Raw genomic sequence first — 20,464 nt, forward strand, 5'->3', positions numbered from 1 at the left:
CTTGTAGAAAATCTCATGGTAATACTTGTTCCCCTGTTCCCATAAATAATAAAGTTTGCTTTAACATCTGTGTGCTGGACCTAAGAAGAATCTGATATTGAACAGCAGATCCATTTGGTCTCTCCCATGTGTAATTGCAACTTCATTGCAACAAGAGGAGGGTTCTATCCCTCCACAGAGGTACTATCACAGCTTATTTTGCTAACTTTCAGATATTTTGTTTCTTAATTAGTTGGGTTTCTGTTCTTAGACTGTGCTTACTTCTCTGACATTTCAACACCCCCTGCCCCCGCAAACCCAAATATTTTTGGAAATTTTAATTGTAGGACGCTAACTAGATGACTGCTCTCCGCAGTGCTTTCAGATCAGTTCTGCTGAGAAACTATTTTTTGAGGAAACTTGGTAGGTGCATGCGTTGCTTATAGGAAAGAAGTAAAGAAAAAAATACTGGGCATTATACTGTTGTGCTTCCTCAACCCCCCCCCCCCAATGTTGCTTCCCTCTGCCTCCTGTTTTTGGGATATCCAAGAAAAGGAAAGCCTCGGTTTAAAAGCTGCCCATCCTATTTGCTGCACTTTATAAGTTATTGTTGCTAAATGATTGGGAACTGTCCATCACCAGCCAGAGAACTTGCAGTTTACTTAAGAAATTGCACGTGGGACAAAAGCAGCCGCTGGAGTGTGGTGGCCGCTGTGAATAGAGGGAGGGAAGGCAATTAGTTGCCGTGTTGTTGGAGCTTTTTACTTGTCAAACTGGAGCCTCATTGCTTTTGTTATTGCCATGTAAAGGGAAATTGCAGGGTTTTGTTTTGGTATTAAGGGCCTTAACGGTTGCTGGCTGACACTTTACGTGCAAAGGCCAGATAAGTGCGGAAAAGGATGGTGGTAAGAAAAGCAAACAGAAGAACTTTCTGTCTCCGTTGATTACATTCTGGCGAGTGTCTCCAGATTCTTAAGGTTTTGTCTCCACTTCTGAATTGCAGATTAGTCTGTACACCTGTAAAGTAATAATAGCAACAATAGTAATTAATACAGCAGGACAACATTGCAGTGACTTCTGTAGTGATTAGCGCAGCATAAGTTTTGAAACTGTCTTAAAAATCATTGTGTAGGTTATATTACTATATATAAAGGTATAAGGGTTTATGACAGGTCTTCTTCACATCTCCTCCAGATGAGTATAAAATCTTTGTGGGTTTTGGACAATTCAGAAACTTTTTTGCTCTGATAAAATTAACTTGCACACCGAACTACTAATCATACTGAACCACAGATAGTTTTACCTATCCATTGTGCTTAACTATATTACTGGCGCTTTCTTGTCAGGTATTTTGAGAGGTATCCACTATAGGTTTGACCGCATTCCCCCATAAAAACCAGAGCTGCCTTTGCGATTTTTGTTTCTTAAGTCAATACCAATCACAAAGGATGGATAACTTATGAATGTAGATGAAAAAAGAAACAGTTTTTCAGTTCGTGGAGGAATCTGCTCTCCCTTTTAAGCTCGTGCTTACAGAAACCAAAATATGCTTGCTGTAGCGAAATACCTTAGACAGTAAGACTGTAGAAAACTTGATGAGCATTTCTTATACTGTTTTCATGTGAACCAACCTGTTTAAACCAAGAACCAAAAAATTTAATATTGGTAAAAGTTGGGGGCAAAGGAGAGTGATTACTAATGTGTCAAAATGATAACAAAATCAACTGCTTCCTGCAGGTCTCTCCTGAAGAAATTTGTTTGGTGGGAACTGACAGTGACTGCTTGTTACACTTAGGTGCTCCTGCTCCCTCATGGCTATCCGTTGTTGCCTCACTACGCATAGCATTACCTGTAACTATCTGAATCGTAGTAGCGTTGTCATTTATTTCCAAGGTAACTGCTTCTTTAGCTATCCTTAGCAAGCAAACGGAGGGGCGGTTGGGGGGTGTGTGTGTTTGACAGTAAGAGAATTTGTGTATCAGAAAACCGAAGTGATTATTTCAAGTTTCGAAATCTGCAACAGAGACAATCTTAGAAAATAAGACACCTTCTCTCACAGCCGACATCCGATGTCATGATGGATGCGGAGCATTCAGGGAACGCCAGGCCTCAAATCTGGAAACATCTTGATCTTTTAGGACTGTACTTTAAGTGAAAAAACGCAGGCGGGGGATGGGAGGGAGTCAGAAAGTGAAAAGCTGCAAGGGAAATAATACAAAGCTAGTACAATTGGCATCTAGACAGTGAAGGGGGAAAAAGTTTATGAGATTAAGAGTGGGAAAGACAAAGCCGTTATGTACCCGAGGGATGCAATTTTAGTGGGAATGGAAGATTTGAGTGGTAAAGGAGGAGCACTCGCCTCTGGGTTCTCTCTGTTTCAGCAGTTTGGCTGTTGGCATCTCAATTTGAATTGCTGGGTGAGTAGCATTTGTGTTTAAGTGTGTGTGTGTGTGTGTGAGAGAGAGAGAGAGAGAGAGAGAGAGCGCATCTTGACCATTGAACTAGTTGTGTGACTTGTTTTTATTCGTGTCTGTGGAAGCATTTTTTAAAAGGAAGATAGAACAGTCAATTCAAGCTATGACCTTTGTTCAATACTAAAAAAAAAATACAGTGCGAGTCAGTTTAGGGGAGGGGGTAGAATGACTTGTCAGTGACAGTTCTTAACATACTGTAATAGTTACAAAACAACACAAAGCATGCATGTCCTTTTCATCACATGCAAAGGCCTGGAACAATTAAAAAATAATTGTTGGAGGGGATTTTTCTTTTGCCTTTTCTTCTTCTTGGAGAGCAGTTCTCTTTTTCGTTGCGGAGTGTTGTCATAGGGAAAAGGCCATTTCATAATATACAGCTGGTTGTATTTATTGAGCTAAAGCTGTTGAGTGGAGCTTGCCAACAAAAGCAAGTGTGCATGCGTACATGTATTTTTTTGTATATGTACTGTGATAGGTGTATGTAGCATAACAAAACATTCCCTTTTTATTTATTTGTTATGTTTGCTTCAGAATTTTATTTGATTGTGCAGGTATTTCATCTCTTAGTTATTCTCTGCTTTGGAAGCCAAGCCTTATTTCTGCTTGACAGACATAAGTATTTACATTAGTAAAGTAAGTTCTGCTGATTTTAAGTGCCTGATTTCCACAGTGGAGGTTTTTTTTTAATTTTAAAAAATGATAATGTAGTATTTAAATTTTCTACAGTCTTAACCTTACATATTACTTGTTTAAATGCCCCATTCACCTTCACCCGAGGTGTTAATTTGAGTAGATTTGTTAAACATGTGCTCTTTCGAATGGTTCTGGGTTCCATGTGGAAATAAATTGGATTCAGTGAGGACAATATTCATTTACTCTATTAGGAACATAGAAGAGACAACAAGTTGTTATAGTAATTATTTGCATTGCAAAGATATCCAAAAGATGTTAATTGAAAAGATACATATACTTCAGTGCTTGTGACAAGAAAAATGCATTCAGGGGTTTTTCAGGACGCATCTATGGGGATGCAGAACATACCTTGCTTGCTATGCTGTAATTACCAAGCTCTGCTTCACTGAGGTTTAGGCCTCGTTATGGATAGCCTTCCCTATCTAATGTCTTCAAAAAATGGTTGAAATGCTATTATATATCATTTTTATCTTTCAGTTTTCAGTGATCCTCTCGTGTGTGTATGTGTGTGTGTTTAAATATTTTGTGGACTAAAAGATTCTCAAAGACGAGAGTTTGGCTTAACGTCTCTCTATGTCTTTATAGTTGTGGATATTAAACTGTTACATAACGCACATAAGTTAATAAAAATGATCTTTTATAGACTATGTAATAATGAAATGCATATTTATATAGGATATTGGAGAATTTATAATATTGAATTTTATTTTTTAAATGCTGTCTTACTGTTGCGATAAAAACTACATACATATGAATTGCAGTTAATTTAGTTTTCTCTCATTTCACTCTCCCCTTTATCCAAACCATCTCTTCATCCTCAAATACATGCAGACTTTGGTTCTGAATAGCTTTTCTACTGTATATAAATATGTTTTCCCTTGCCTGGGCCGTGTGTGTGTTGTTTTGTTTTGTCTGCACATAATAGAGACCTGCATAAACAAGTGCATGAGTTGGCACACCACAGTTTTCCCCTCCTGTGTTCTGGAAATCAAAAACTAAAGCGTTTAGATAATTTTTACCTTGATAGTGATTCATATGAAAGAGGAAGCCAATCTTTCCTCTAAATACATTTGGAACAAAACAGCACAACCTCGTTCTATCTGTACATTATTCCTGAATTCCAAAGCACAGTTATATGCTTTTTTGCGTGCGTGTATTGTTACTTGTTTTGTGATTGGTTTCATTTGTTTCTGTGTTTTAGAAGAGGTTGTCACTGGGCTCTTGATCTTTATCCGTATTATATCTCAGTGTATAACAACCTAAAACAAATTATGTAGATGAGTTTAAATATAAAGTAGAATGAAATTAGTGCTTGTTTCAAAGTTTCTATCAAGAATTTGGTAGGTGGGGAGGCGGCAGATTGTGATGGCTGTCCGTTTTTCCATCACAACTTCTTGTATTAGGCATACACCTGTGGGTTTCAATCTTTAATCCTTTTATAATGCTGGTAAAACTAACCTGGAATTACGTAGGCCACAATTTTTAAATGGCTAGTTATTTAACAGGCTGCTAAATTGTTTCAAGTGATAAAAAACTAAGCATTGTTGTCACTTCATAAAGAAATTAGCATGAATTAGGAAAAAACCATGTTTAATGTATTAACTTGTAGGGTTTTTTTGCAGAACTTTTAAAAGCTAACACTGACTGACATGATATTGATTGTTCCCAAAATCTTCTTGCCGGAGTATTTAGATCTCACCCCAAAATAAAATAAAATAAAACCTCCCTGTAAAAGAATATTTCATGTATATTATCACATTTATTACCTGTACATTCTGGCCTATGTCACATGCTATTATGAAACACGGTTGGTTTTCTCTCCATCAAAAGTAGCATTAAAATAACAGCAATCTTTTTTTAAAAAAAAATGCATTTGTTTTAATCTTATTGTTTGAGGTACTATGTATAGTTTTCTTTCTCCTAAGCAAGTGGTAAAATCCTAATGATTTCAGTTACAGACCGATCCTAGCCATGTTTACTTGGAAGCAAGTCGCCCTGAGTTTGTTGGAACTTGTTTCCTGGTAGGTATTCTTAGGATTGTATCCTTAATGTGTCTTTGTTATTAAATTACGTGGGTATGTCTTGCAATCTTTCTATAAGAAAGTGTATAAAAGTGTCATGTAGAAGTGAGACAGGGGACATGGGATATCAGTGAACATTGCCCCCATACTTTGTTTAAATTAGCTGTCCCATATTTTAGAGCAAGAAGCCAGCATTGTTTTATTTAAACAATTTACCGAATTACGGGGACTGGAAGGTAGGCCCTTATTGATAGGAGCAGTCCTCTAACCAGGAAATAGCTGCTAAGAGAAAAACAGAAGGGAAGTAGAAATATGCTGTGCCTACGCCACTCCTTGAAGAGAGGTGTGTGTGTGTGTGTGTGGTTTGCTTTTTGTCAGACTCAAGCTAGGGGAGTATTGTCCCAGCACATGGTTGTCAGCGCTTCTGTTGTCATTTGTGTGAAGGAAGAAAATGAGCCCTTTTTTTTAGTGTAGGGAGCCATGGTTATCAATGGAGGCCTTGTCTTCAGTTACAATAGGGAGCGAGCACAGGGCAAGACCTTAGGTAGAAATGAGCTACACTAAACTTTGAAAGGATTCAGAGCACTGTATCAACAATAATAGGCTAAGGAGAAGTAGATTTCTGAAGAAAATGCTTAGTCAGGTGTGAAAGCATTCTTTATTTCAATAAAGTGCATGTTGCGTAGATAAACAGAATGGTCTCATTCCGCACAAGAACATGTCCAGCACTTGGAAGGGGAAAAGATGAAGAGTTTGTTTGTATTCATTGTCTTTTAAATGTGTCAGAATTCTCTAAAATGTAACGTTTTTGTTTTCTTATTCTGTTGTATTTGTTTATTTAGGTAATTTATATACTGCTCCATGTTTCAAAAGGTTTACAATCTTATTTTGTTCGAAATAATAATGCACATTAAAGACACACATTTCTGTTGTAAATATGGCATTGGGTACCAATTATGACTGCAAGGACCAACCAGGCTATAGGAGACAGGTTGGTAAAAATAAAATTTAGAAATAGCGCAAAACTCAGGTGCTTCTCCTGTGAAATTAGTTACTTATGGTGTGCCAAAACAAGAGAGAAATCCATGTTCAGTGTGGCTGATGTTGTAGAATAATAAACTGGCTACAGGCACATTGCTTTTTCTAGATTTGTAAAGTCCAGAAACTTCTAAAGAAAGCTTTAAAATGTTCATTGGTTAGTGAAGATAAATGAGATTAAATTTATGCATTTCAGTCTTGAGAATAAAAATTAGTGGATCTTTCTAGTCGTAAGCGTGTTACCTCATAATAATATTTTACCGACTGCCATAAGTATGGTGCAGAGTTTTAATAAGAGCATCTGGAAAGAGTATAGAATACCAGTTGTTAAATGTAAATGTGTTGTGAATGGCACAATTTGCTGGTGCACAGAGCTGTCCTTGGAAGGGTTTAGTAATCCAAGATGACTGTGCTTTAATGCAATCTCTCAAAGATTAACAGAAAAGGCCTACAAAACTACTTCTCTTTTGCTTTAGTGTATTGGCTTTTAAAGGCAGTTTTAAGTTACAAGTCCAGTTTTTATTGTGTAGAAAAATAAAGCACTAAGGGAATATTGATGGGGAGGGAAAGGCAGGTAGAGCTATAGTTCCATTTGTTTTCAATATGTGGTGGTGATTCATAGGTTTAGAGGTGAGTTGCGAGATTCCATTTCTTTTAGAATATGAATCCTAGAGGAAGAATTAGAGCCATAGAGGTCTGGGGCAAAGTGCCTATTCAATATTAAATTTACCACAATCCAAAATGTGAACAGTGTAGACAGGAGGATGCTAACAGAACATGCTGTGCAAGCTAACAGAAGTTTATGCTTTAAGTATGCTTGGAAGGTGAGCGGTTCTTTCCCAGGGTTGTGACCTTCATGAACTATGGCATGGATCTGATTTGTTCCTATTGAAAGCTTTCTGTACCCTTGAGCATTTGGCATATAAGAAGGTAGTGCATTGGGCTGTATATGTAATTATTGCTGTTGTGTGCAATTACCTTTAATTTTACTAGTACTGTAGTATCCCTGCATGTGTAATGCCCTGGTTTTTCTCCACCTCATGCATTGAGGGAAATGTATAGGAATTTACTCACAACACAGCTGTTCTTTCAACCACAGTTCAGCTTACATTTCTAATGGGAAACTCAGCTCTATGGTTTATGTTATCTTTGTTTATACATGTGCTAAACCATCCCTAATTCCTGTTTGGTAACTTCATTGTTGATTCCATGAGTGCAATTTAATTTGCTTTGCTTCAGGCATAGGCAATCAAGGGGGGGGGGAATAAACTTTTCCTGTTGTTTGTATTTTGATTTGCCTTTTCAGTCCAGAACATTAATTAGCAAGTTTAAAACAAAAGGAGTGCCTTACTTCCTTATTCTCTCATTTTATATTTACGTTTGCATTTATTCTAAATTCCGTCTACTAGGATAACTAACTTAAAAAATAAGAACTGCTGTGATAGCCATTAATGGCATAAAAAAGAGATGCTGTTTCCAAAGAACTTCAATTTTCTCAGAATAGCTATTAGCTTTTATTATAAAATAAGCATGAACAAAGTAAGAGGAAAATATACTCCAGGGGACAATCACATACAGTATCTGGAAGACGGGATGGGCTAAGATGATCTAATAGTGCTTTTTATCTAATTTCTGTGACTTACCTTTTATAGCCATTGGATAGTGCTAGAGACTGCTCTTTTTAGTCAGGCAAACCCCCTGTATACTTCAAAGAGAGAAGCAAATGCAGGATTAATCTTCTTCTCATCACTCACATTGCTAATAGTCTCCCCCTGTGCCTCTACTCCCCCCCCCAGCGAAAGCTTATTTAATATAATTCCATAATCCTACTTTTAAAGCCAACCTTGTGTGTTACACAACCAGAAGTGCTTCCAGAATTGTTTGTACCTTCCTCTTGCAAATTATTAGATATCTTTAAACCGAGCATAGCTTTCCTCTCCCAATGCTTCCTTCTTCAGTGATTGTCTTCACCTTACTCTTCTATCCGCAACAAAACTAAATTGTGGCCATCAAACAGAGAGCTTCATTTCTATAGAAATATGCATATATAGATAGATCGACATAGATTAGTTTTAACCATGTGTGGTCAGCACTATGTATCAGCCCACTTACTGGTGGTGCGTTTCCCTCTTAACTGTGGAAACAGCTCCAGACCCTAGTTTTGAACCGAGTGTTGGTAGGAGAAACTGGAGTGGAAGAGACTGCAGACTCATGACTCCCAGTCTTCTGTTGTGTGATCTGCTTTTTTAAACTGCTGCTTTTAACTGATGTTGGGTTTGTTTGTTTGTTAGTGCGTTTTGTTTTTAGGTTGCTTTTTAAATCTTATTTTGTACTGTGTCAGTTTTGTGTAAACTGCCTTCTGTACAAATTTGCAAATTCAACCACCACCATGCCGTTGTTCTGCTTCACTTCTGCTTTAAAACCAACAGCGTGCCAAACGCTTATTCAGAGATCTGATCACTGGTATCAGACCTGGTGGACAAAGCAGGAAAGGAAGGCTTGACAGTATGTGAAGGGCAAATGAGTGTTTGATGTGACAAGGGAGTAACCTACAGAACCTTCAGGAATAAACTCCCCTAATAACCAGGTGAGGCTGTTCCAGGCATTGAACGTGGCATGGCAGGACTGAGAATAGCAGGAGTGAAATAGGAAAACAAAGGCTTCCCTCCTTCACAAAGCAGTTATTACAAGTCTGATGATAACTCAGAAGACCTGCTATGAAGGTGCCTCAGACTTGAATTCTAGCATAAATTTCTTGATGCGGTGAAGAAAAGTCAGCATCGCTCATGCTAAACATTTATAGGAAGAGTGAGGATTGGAGCTAAGTGCTCACTCATAAGAACATTAGCTTCTGGGTAACTATTTGAATAAAAGAGATTTTCCCAGGTAAAGATTTACCAAATTATTCTCTAAACTCTTTCTTTGGGAATTGTACATTCTCTCCTCATGGCTGGCAGGGACAGGCAGTATTGCAGACTTGACCTCCTGCCACTGGTGTTACTGCCACTTGGGGCGAGGTGGGGGTGCTCCCAAACTCACTGCTGCCATGCCCTGCTCCTGCCCTGGCCTGGTAAGTTCAGTGACACCAGTATCAGGATGCCAGGTCCACAGGCTGCCCTCCCCATCAGCTGCTCTTGCGTTTACCATGTCGTATGTAACATTTCATGAACTTTGGAACACCAGAAGCTGGCATTATAATTTTACTTCTGTATCCGAGCAGTTCTAATGCTGAAGCAGGCATGTAGACCATGAATGCTGTTAAGGCAGTGCATGTTATTAATAAAATGCGTCAATCATTCCCAAAGTTTTCATAGGTTTGTCACATCTGGCTTAGTATGTTGTGGTCCAAACTATACACACAAAGTGAAAAGATGTTCCATGTCATATATTTTAGCTGGTCATACCAGATTATATGCCATGGTTTCATGGAAGCCATGGAGGTGTGATCAGTGAACTGGACTCTGCAGTACAGTACATGGAATCTGAGAATTCTACATAGAATCCATGTGATTCATTTGACTGATGGTTCATTGAGGAGTTTAAAAGCTACATGACTGAGTATACTCTGACATACTTACACTGTACAAACTGCAAGCATGCAATTTGTCTGAAAACAGAGGGAAAGGAAGTGTGGAAGCAGTGTGTGTGTGTGTGTGTGTGTGTGTGGCAACAAAGCTAGTTGAAGAGATAGAATGAATCCCAAAGGATTTTCTTCTCTAGTGTGACTTTCCTCTAACATTTTGGTGTGTGCATTCTTTTTAATTAGGTCACAGTTTACAGTTTGCAGATATAAAAATGCAAGATGCATTCATGGAAGGATGAAAGATACTAAAATGCTTGACTGCACCACCCATTTAGAACAACGCACAGAACAAGATGGGCGAACCAGCACACCTTGTAGTCTGTTAGAAACCCTTCTACACGTACCTACCTATTTGCTTCGTTCAAATACCACTTTTTAGACATTCATTTGTACTTCTGAAATAGCTTGCGAAATAAAAGCCGTATAATAATGAAATTCTTCTAAAAACGAGTTAGCATAAAACAACAAATAAGAACAATAGGCAGTAAATGCATGGTCCTTGTTGAATTAGTCTTCATAAAATTGTGAGTTAAGTTGTGTTTATTCCCATTGTACAGGTGGGAAAATCAGGCCAAGAAAGCATGACTTTCCCATGAATGCATGCACTGTGTTCCTCTGAATGTTTACTGAGAAGCAAGTCTCCCTGTGATCATTGGAACTCAGAGTCCCTACTAAGTGTGCCTAGGATTGCAGCTTTCCAGATAGATTCTTTGTTTTCAGTAGTAACTCCTGTAGCATTAAGCAGACCTCACTCACTCCATAGCTGTGCTGAAGTTTTAACTTAATTTTAACCCGTTCAAAGCTTTTGTTAATCTTACTGCAAAAACAAACATGAATGATACAGTATTTTGAAAAGTGCTTTGAAAAGATCAACAAAACACATACGTATTTTTTTTTAATGAACACATTCTAGGTTTCATGGTCTCCATTGAAAACATCCATCCCCTTTTGACAATGGATGCTGCTAATCTAGTCTGAGGATAATAGCAAAGACTGGCAGGTGCTGGACTGAGGTGGCGCTCGAGAGCACCACTGCACTGTCCCTCGGTCTTTTAATGTAATTCCTTTTACTTGATGTTAATGCAAATTGTTCCTTACTTAAAGTAATAAAAGAAAATGAAGACACATTTGAAAATGAAAGTTGACTCTAATCCATTTGTCATCTAATACTAGCCTCTTTATCTTTGCTGCTACCTAATCTGGTTAAATGTCCCTGTTGTAGGATTTTATTGTAAATCCTCTATAGGGAATAAGTCTCTCTCTCTCTCTCTCTCTCTCTCTCTCTCTCTCTCTCTCTCTCTCTCTGTGTGTGTGTGTGTGTGTGTGTGAGAGAGAGAGAGAGAGAGAGAGAGAGAGAGAGAGAGAGAGAGAGAGAGAAAGAATTGGATTACTCACAGTGAAATGGTTCTTTGCTTTGCTTGTTTCATCTTAATTTTTCCTTGGTGATCTTGTGAAGGTAACACAGTATCATACAAACTGTAGCACTTTAAAAAAATATATTGTTGCATTCTGTTTGTGTTATTTTTAAAAATAAATAATAGCTTTACATTGTCTTGGAATGATAAGAGAAAAAAATGTGCCCTCATGTCTTTAAGCATCTGTTTATAACCATGCCATTTTTCTCCCTAAAACTTAGTGTAATTACATTCATTGTTAAGAAGCTGTTTATTAGTGTACTTCGAACTGAACATTGCTGCACAGTTTTATACATAGCTATTCAAAAGTAAGCTCCACTGAATTCAAAGGGTCTTACCCTCAAGAAAATGTTTAGAGGATTGTAGTCTCAATCTCTTTTACTACAGAGCAGTGACCAGTTGTTCTTTTCTATTTAATGGTCTAAATACTGCAAAACAATTTGTCCCGTTCTCCGGGTTCATATGGAAAGAGTTTTAAACAAAGCAAAACAGAAGTTGGTCCTTCTGATGAAAGAAGAGGATGTAAATAGTTTCTCCGTAAGGAAATAATAGAACTGCCTGTTCTCAAAAGCCATGAAGGGAAAATTGGGGGTGAAATTTGATTTGCCAGGCCTCCACCTTGTAAAGATTTGCCCTTTATTTTAGAACATACAAGATCCAATGGGAATGGCAACTTATTACAGGGTATAGCAGATGCACAATTGGCTCTGGCTTCTGCATGCCCGCTAATATAACTTTTGAACTGCCGACACATGGGTCTCACTTTTGGCTAGATCTGTGTGTCCTGGAATGAACTCTGCAGCATGCACACATCTGACTGTGGGTGAGAGCTGTGTCTCAGCAGTTTGAACGTTGCATTATTAGCAGGTACATATTGGTGAAAGTGATCCTTTTAACTCCTATACCCGATAACAATCAACAATCAATTGCTCCCTTAGGATTCCTTATTTCAGGATGCTAAAGCCCCTTACAAGACCACAATGCATCCTGCCTTTGTCTAAGCACAGTAAAGCAAACAAACACAATATACTACTTTCTGTGCCATAAGGGCACCCCCCCCAATTGGTGGGTGGCCTGTCTGTAGGTCCCGAAAACCATACAGATGGGTTACAAGGTCACCAGGAATGGGTGCTGGGACAATACAGTGCATGGGATTAAAGAAGTTTCATTTTACAGGTCAGGCTTTTGCAAGCCAAAGGGTGGTCCTTAATAACAATGAGCTTATCTTGACCGACATCTTTAGCAAACAGTTTGAGAACCAGATCATTAGGAAAAGCAGGAACTAATAAGCTTGTGTGAAAATAGGGGGGGGGGACTGAGGCTATTTTGATGACACTCTTATTGTGTACAAATGTCTTACTGGCTAGTTTTATAGCAGAGTATGTGTGTGTGTGTGTTTCTAAACTGCTTTCTTAATGTTTGCGCTATGTAGCTTTCTTAACATAGCATTTTCCTCACACTCTCCATTTTCTTTTTTCACAGTCTAACAAAGTCCCAGTTGTGCAGCACCCACACCATGTACATCCTCTCACGCCGCTTATTACGTACAGCAATGAGCACTTCACACCAGGGAATCCTCCTCCACACTTACAAGCCGACGTAGATCCGAAAACAGGTAGGGTGGACAATGTTTGATGAGGAGCTAGGCTTTGGGGGGGGGGACGCTTCCTGAAATATCATAGAGTTAGATCATTTTGGGGGTGGGGGGACACCCAAAATATTCACTTAGGAGTAAGTATATTAAAGCTAACAGTCTGCAGATTACCCAAAAATAAATAAAATGAACATATTGACTGTGTAATTGATCTCAGGATGCTGTCTCCTGCCATTTAGGCCCTCAATCGCATTTTAATAACAACAGTGTGTTCAATTTCTAACATCTATGCTTATGATGGAATACATTGATCAAAATCTAGAAACTGAAATGACAAGTTGTCCCCATTGTTAAATTCTAATAGACAGTGCAGCAGTCTGTAATGCTATACATGCATTCACTGTTCCAAATAACTGATGTTGGAGGTGCTATTTTGACTAAAGGTTTATATCATAAATTACTTTAGATGTATGATAAAGAGCATTTCCTAGAAAGAGGATAAATGGAGATTGTCCTGCTTTTTGAATAGTTTATTTGATCTTCTTAATTTCAGAGTCATTTCCTACTACTTTTTATATTACAGTATTTAAAGGTTCTATAATACCTTTTTAGCTCTTTTCCTGGATAATATCAGTTTTTTACCTTAGCTTTTAACAATTCTGTTTTTTAAAAAATGAAATCTAAATCCTATGTGCAGTTATAAAACCACATTCTTGAGACCATTCTGTTGACTTCATCAAGATTATTACAGAGTTATGTATGTGGCTTACTGATTTTAGCCAATGAATAAAATGCATAATCATGTTAAGTGATCTTTTTGGCTGCCAATGTCACAGGATCGGATGCTCTCTTGTAATTTTAATCCCACTGCTACATTCTGAAAATTTTACTCCAGTCCAAAGGGATTATTGTGGACACATGGCACTCTTTATTAGTGTTAAAGACTAGATTTTAGTTATTTTGTTAACTAAAAATATATACCTTGTTAGCCTGTTGCCCTAGAGGATGTAATAGTGTCAGTCTTTATTCTGCAGACTGCATAGAGTCCTCAGACGGCATTTTTTTCAGTTAGTCCAAATCCTTGCAAGTTAATTAAAAAGTAAATTTGAAACCGTGAATACGTGTTAGAGCTTGTCAAAGAATTGCTGTAGTTGTGATTAACATATTTAGATAATGCATCCAAACTCAGTCTATGAATGAATGAATCAATGTTTCTTTTATTCCCATATGCTACAATTGGGCTTCCTTTGGATTGTGTTTAATGCTAATATTGCATAGGTTTAAAAGGATCTTCATCCAGCCGTCTCTGTATTGCAAGTGCATGGCAGCATAGTCTGACACCCATTTAAATAATGGTAGTACAGGGAATGGTTTCTAAATGGTTATCGTAAAACATATGATTAACGTCCATAGACTGTTTACTTTTCTTCTGCGAACATTCTTTCAAGTGTGCAAACAGCTCACTGTATGGTTAAAGCCCAGTTAATCTGTTTGGATTTTGTAATGGAGAAAAAGCTGTGTCTGCCCGAAAATGTCACACAGGAAGATTTAATTTAGAGATTAAAAGCTCCCTGAGTGTCTTTAAAAAAAAATCGTTTTTTAGCTGTGAATACAGGGCCTCTTCATTTTAATGCTTCTGTTCTTAATTCTACATTTGCTATATTTTGAAGAGCTGGGTTCTCTTGAAGTACCCAACCATGTAACTTTTACTCACCTGAGAAAGTTTGAACATGCAAGCACTGCAAATTATGATCTATTTATTCCTGGGCAGTCTTGCAGAACTCTCGGGATAGTTCCAAACAAAGTGTTTCAAGGATCTTATCCTTTACACTCATTTTATCTGAAAAGATAGATGTTTATGCACATATTATCACCAAGAGTCAGGATTTGCTGAAGCTCCCTCTTGAGATTACACTCAGTGTGAAACTTGAGTTTGTTTATGACTGGGAGGCATTTGAAACTGGTTCTTTTGCATCCACACCAAAACAATCCAAGCCACTCATGATTTGGACAGTTATCACATATAGCTGTATATATTACAACCAGTGCTTTTCCCCCTAAAAAAAATAATAATGTTTAGGGGTACTCTCATTTTCCTACTCATATTGAAATACTGCCAATGAAGCCAAGCTTAGATTCACAAAATGTTTAGGGGTATGTGTCCCCCCGGGAAAAAGCACTGATTACAACTATCACTTGGGTAGAGACACAGTGCTCCCGATGGCTAAAAGGGCTTAAGAATCACTCACTTCCTAGCTTCTCTCTCACAATTCAATGCCCTTCTTCCTTTGGCTATAACCATGGTTAAGGATTAGTGTGCACTGATTCCAACCAGGGCTAATACTAACTAGGGTTCCTTTCATGATAGCTTTAGTTTAGAACATAATCTTTAACTATGCTTATGGCCATCAAGGGAGGATTCGCATGCATAAGTGGAGGGAGCATACAACCCTATGGACCACCACTGATCACTTAAATGAAATCAGAAGCACTGTGTATGCCCAAACCTTTGCAACTGAGGATGCCTTTTCTACATAGAATAATGTGGATTAATGTAACCTTTCATACATATTTCTCTTGTATGTACAATACAATATGGTTACTTGTGCTAGGAATATGTATTATTCTTTGTTAATCCAAGGATTTGTTTCTAGATTTAGTATCTTTTCTTAGTCATTAATGAAGTTAAATTTGCCATTCTATTCGCTAAATGTATTTTGGAACAGTGAAAAACTTTACTGTTTTGTACAGAAACAGAATGTGATCCATAGGAAAAGAGTAATTAAAATAGTAATTAAAATAGCTAAGGGCTAATAATGTACATTAATTAAATGGATGACTACACCCCCAACTCCTCAGATATAAGTTCATTGTTTTGTTTCATTTTCTCAGCACTCCATCCCCGCCCCCCGCCCCCAAACTTCCCTTTACCATCAAAATTAGAACAAATGTGGCTTATATAAACTCATAACAGGAACCTTCTGGAAACAGAAAGGCACTGCAGCCATATAAAATGGTTTATTTTAGAAAGTACCTTTTTGAGTGACCTGAAGGTGTCTGCACAAAAGAGGCGACACACATGATGGTACAAAATGAAAGCAAGGTGGGAGCCTCCATCCTTTTAAGACTTTGGGAGAACAAAGTCCTGCACGGTCTTTGACTGTGGGGAAGAAAACAGATCAAATGTCCTACTTCTCTAGCTGAGTCTCATTTGCTTACTGTACTAAGTAGGACGCTCTGGGGACGATAGGTGAAGGCAGCAGGCCATGTCTTGAGAATAGGAAGTAGAGTTATGAAAGGCAGAAAGTGTGGTACTCATGGTGTAGAAATTTGTATGACTTTCTGCCTCCTTTTTCTTTTCTTTTTTAATCCCCCTTTTCCCCCTGCCCTGACCCACTTTCATGATGCTTCCTTTTCCTCTTCCCTAGGAATTCCACGGCCTCCGCACCCTCCAGATATATCTCCTTATTATCCACTATCACCGGGCACTGTAGGGCAAATCCCCCATCCGCTAGGATGGTTAGTACCACAGTAAGGAGTTCCATTTTTTTCATTTTATTTTTTATTTTTCATTTTTGTACATATGTGGGGGGGGGAGTGGGGGGGGGAAGGATAATTGTGCTTATTTGCTTTGCCTGAAATGCATACGTTGAGTTAAGCATGCTTGCCAGCTGCCAGTTTATGGCATGGGCAAATCAATAACTTTTGCTCAATAAAGATTAAATGAACTAAAGTGACGGGTCATTGTGTGTTAAATAAGAACAGAGCACGAGGGCATCATTTCACGTGTCCTGACATCAGAGGGTGACCCATGGATCATAAATGTCAAACATTTGTTCTGAAAGGGTGGGGTGAAAACGTTCTGGATAGTATAATTTGTAGGATTGCTGTTTCAGAAACATCCCTTGCTGATACCCTATTATTTTTATAGTGCACTATTATTGCGCTTTGTGTAATTGCATTACATTTGCATTCCCCTTTAATTCTTGTTTCCAAGGTTTGGGATAATATTTTTTAATGGGCTGGAACATGGCTTAAAAATTGGGAGGGAGCTAAGTGAATCATAGGATCATAGAATTGTGGAGTTGGAAGGGACCATGAGGGTCATCTAGCCCCACCCGCTGCAATGCTGGAATCTTTTGCCCCACATGGGTCTCAAACCCACAATCCTGAGTCTCAGGCTCTACTGACTGCAGTAGGGAGCTCATGGGGAGAACCTAATTTCAAAATGTGTAATAACAACAAGAGGGAAGAAGAGTTCTAATGTGTAGGCAGTATTTTTGCAATGTCTAATGAATAGGTGCAGTAATGGTCTTACTAATCTGAAAATTAAAATTAAAAGAGGCAAAATTTTAAAACAATGCTTTAAAAAAATGTGTTGTGGCATGTGATTTTCCTCAAACATTTTGATTACTTGTCTTCTTCAGGGACAAGCAAATCTTGCGCAGTCCTGTTCCACTGCACTAGATGAAACAATTGATTGCAACGTGCTCTAAATTAATAGTTGTAATAAGCCACAGTAATAAGATTGTGTGATTTACATGAGTCTGAATATGACAATTAGTCAAAATGCATTAGATGCAAAAAAGTACATTGATGATTTTGAGTATTAACTTGAACCAGACTCTCTCTCTCTCTCTCTCTCTCATTTCCCCCCTGATTTGTGGTGTTGTCCCCTCCTTTCCTTCTGTTTGGCTTTATTAATCTAATTTTAGCTTCAAATAATTTCCTTTATTATGTAACCCATTCTAAGTAGCAGGTTCCCTATGTCCCTATGTTCCCTATATGGGAGAAAGGTTGTTTGCACTGAAAAAATATCAGCCTAGTACTATCGCTATACTACTATACTGTAGTATATACAGTTCAAATATACTTCCAGAATTGGAACCTGTGGTCTTTTATGTGGCCACCTGGAAACAGTGGTTCCTTTTACAGGTGGTACACTATTCTATTCATTTTCCTGGTCCTATGGGCCTATTTCTTATTTTTATAGACAAAATGTGTGATCCCTAGGGGGGAAACACTGCAGTTTTAGAAAACACATCCTGATTATGCTTCAGAAAGTTCACACTTCAAAGGGAGAAAATAATAGCAGGAAAATAGAATCACTAGCCTCTTGTTCTCCCTGTGATCCAAACAAACACCAGTATACCTTTGGTTTCTATATTGTAGTAGGACTTTTACAATGTCTTCTCATTTGATGGGCTACCTACATATCTTCTGTATGCAGGAGTAGATTTTACAGAATTCATAATAAATAACTGTTAGGGTATTTCAAAGACATTTTAATGTACAACTATCACCCCCCCTCTTTTCTTTGGAGAGATAACTTTTTTTGTACCCCATGCAACTTTTTGAAGAGCCAAAGAGCATAAACATCAAATTCCTTTAAAAGATAGGACTGTCCACCTGGTATTTTTATTATTTTAACCATTTATGGGCTCTGCTCTGTATTAAGATGGTCTGTGGGTATATTTAGCAGAGTAACCTTTCAAGAAAAACTCACACCCCAAATAACAACTTACCCGTTCAGTGGATACATTTGAAAGACAGATGAAAAGGACCAGCCAACACAGACAAACCTCAATCAGAAAAAGTTGTGTAGCTTTCATGAGGATGCTGTTTTGCATGTTGCTGTATTTTTTAATTATTGTAATGAGGTATGATTGTCTATTGGTTACCCACAATACTTCTTGGGGACTCTCCCCCGGTAACTCTTGTCAACACTTGTTAATCTGACAAAAGGCTACAAATTAAGCTCTGTTAATTTAATGTTTTCTCACCGAGATCTAAATACCGAAAGAGGCCCAAAGCGCAACTGAAGTCCTTTGATTCACTGTACTTTATTTTGGTATAAATTTACATTCATTATTGTTTTCCTTTGGATGTGTAGCCCTCAATTAGTGTGATGGCTCCATTAAAGCAAGCAAGACTTCGCCTTTAATTATTACAACAAAACACCTAGTTTCAGCTTGGGGAGAGGGTCTCTATTGACATAAGCAGAGGTTATAAAATTTAATTAGCCATTCGTATCAGATTTATGGCATTCAAATTGTTCTGTGTTTCTTTCCTTTGATCCGTGCTGTACAATCCCCAAGATTTTTGTTCTGATCAAATGAGAATAAAGCTTACTGTGCAGAGAGAGAGAGAGAGAAATTTAAAATGCCAAAAATACATACCCCTGGTTTTTTTACTCATTCTTTCCCCCTCCCCCCATCTTTCTAGGCAAGGTCAACCAGTCTATCCAATCACAACAGGGGGATTCCGACATCCCTACCCAACCGCTCTGACTGTCAATGCTTCCATGTCAAGGTGAGTTCAAAGTACTCAGGTCCAGAAGTAGGGGCATCTGCTACTTCTGTTTATCACTCTCTGTAGGGCAGTGAAGTTTGCTAAAAAAAATGCCTTGATTTAGTTATGCAATGATCTTTGTTTTAGTTTGGGGCGGGTGTGGGGAACCCTCACATCGTTCCCAGTGACAAAGCCTTGTCATATAAGTCCATTCTTGAAGATCAGTGCTTTTGAACTGCATTTATTTTAATTCTTAACTAACTAGAGGGAGGCATCATTGTAACCCTATGATATTGAGAAGCCTGGAGATTATGCTGTTGCAAGTTTTGCTTTCTCCATGGCTCTCATTTCAAGCAAGGTTTTCTATGAAGAACAGGGTCTGTCTGCTTTTATTATGCAAGCAGACTTAGAAGGAGGGGTGTTGCATTTTCTTCTCATTCCCAAACTCAAATTATTTTTAGTTGACATAAAAAGACCCACCTGATCCTCTAAAGGGCTTAGAAGTATATATTTTCTCTCTCTCTGCCCCAACCTCCAATTAATTCCAGCTAATTTTCCAAGGGCTGCTAGTTTTATTTACAAACTGCTTGGCAGCACTATGTTTAAGTAATCACTAATTGCTCCTAATGATAGTTTTATTCTCTGTTCATCTGATTTTCAGTCTAGTTAATTAAATCGGTGGAGGTTTAGACTTTCCTGATGGGCTGAAACAGCTAATCCATTTTGATGATGGTACATAATTAAATTAGCATGCATTACATAGCAAGGTTCCACATTTCCCCCTCAACTCCCCCCCCCCCGGACCTTTCCAATCCCTGCAGTTAATACGTGAAGGTTAGATTACAGAGGAGGAAGGGTTTGAGGAAGCAAAGGGCACAGAGAAGCTAAAGGAAACTTCATGGCTAGCAGATAACTCTTCTCTTATACAGTTGCAGAACGAGGCAGCAAACCAATTCTGCACACACAAATATAATTAAAAACCAGATTCCCTAATGCTAACCTTTCTGCTAATATTGCACATTTGTGAAAAAGACTGGCAAGCTGAGAAAGGGCAATAAAAATGAGTCTGAGTTCATCTTAATTATTATTAAGGCTGTTCTATTTATCTGTTTAGTTTTTTGCAAGGGGCAGGAATGAGAGAGAGAGAGAGAGAGAGAGAGAGAGAGAGAGATCAGTTCTATCCCTTAGATATGCCTTTATGAAAGGGATCTAGTTAAAAAGGGTATACAGCAAATTAAATACATTATTGTGGTAATGGGACGACAGAAGTACAAGTCTATTATACTTACAGCAGTTATAGGAATTGTATGCTCCTTGCCCTGTTCTAGCACATCCTTTGATATTCATTCTATTCAGCAGCAGGGCCAGGACTTCTC

The 20,464-nt window shown here is 38.1% G+C and overlaps 1 protein-coding gene across 41 annotated transcripts in view; it reads left to right on the top strand.

Moving 5' to 3' along the window:
• TCF7L2 (transcription factor 7 like 2) overlaps positions 1-20,464 on the top strand; it is a 206,636-nt gene that overhangs the window by 158,994 nt on the left and 27,178 nt on the right. For 30 of the 41 annotated variants that reach the window (XM_081912086.1, XM_081912083.1, XM_081912084.1 and 27 more), the window contains exons 5-8: positions 5,099-5,167; positions 12,686-12,818; positions 16,226-16,328; positions 19,023-19,109. In XM_081912086.1, the coding sequence (XP_081768212.1) occupies positions 5,099-5,167; positions 12,686-12,818; positions 16,226-16,328; positions 19,023-19,109 (392 nt within the window). Of the gene's footprint in view, positions 1-2,151; positions 2,397-5,098; positions 5,168-12,685; positions 12,819-16,225; positions 16,329-19,022; positions 19,110-20,464 lie in introns of those variants that run through there. The other 11 variants (XM_081912092.1, XM_081912100.1, XM_081912099.1 and 8 more) reach the window with 3 other exon arrangements.

Source organism: Podarcis melisellensis (assembly GCF_964234715.1).
Source record: "Podarcis melisellensis genome assembly, chromosome: 5".
In the NCBI taxonomy this organism is placed as follows: domain Eukaryota; kingdom Metazoa; phylum Chordata; class Lepidosauria; order Squamata; family Lacertidae; genus Podarcis; species Podarcis melisellensis.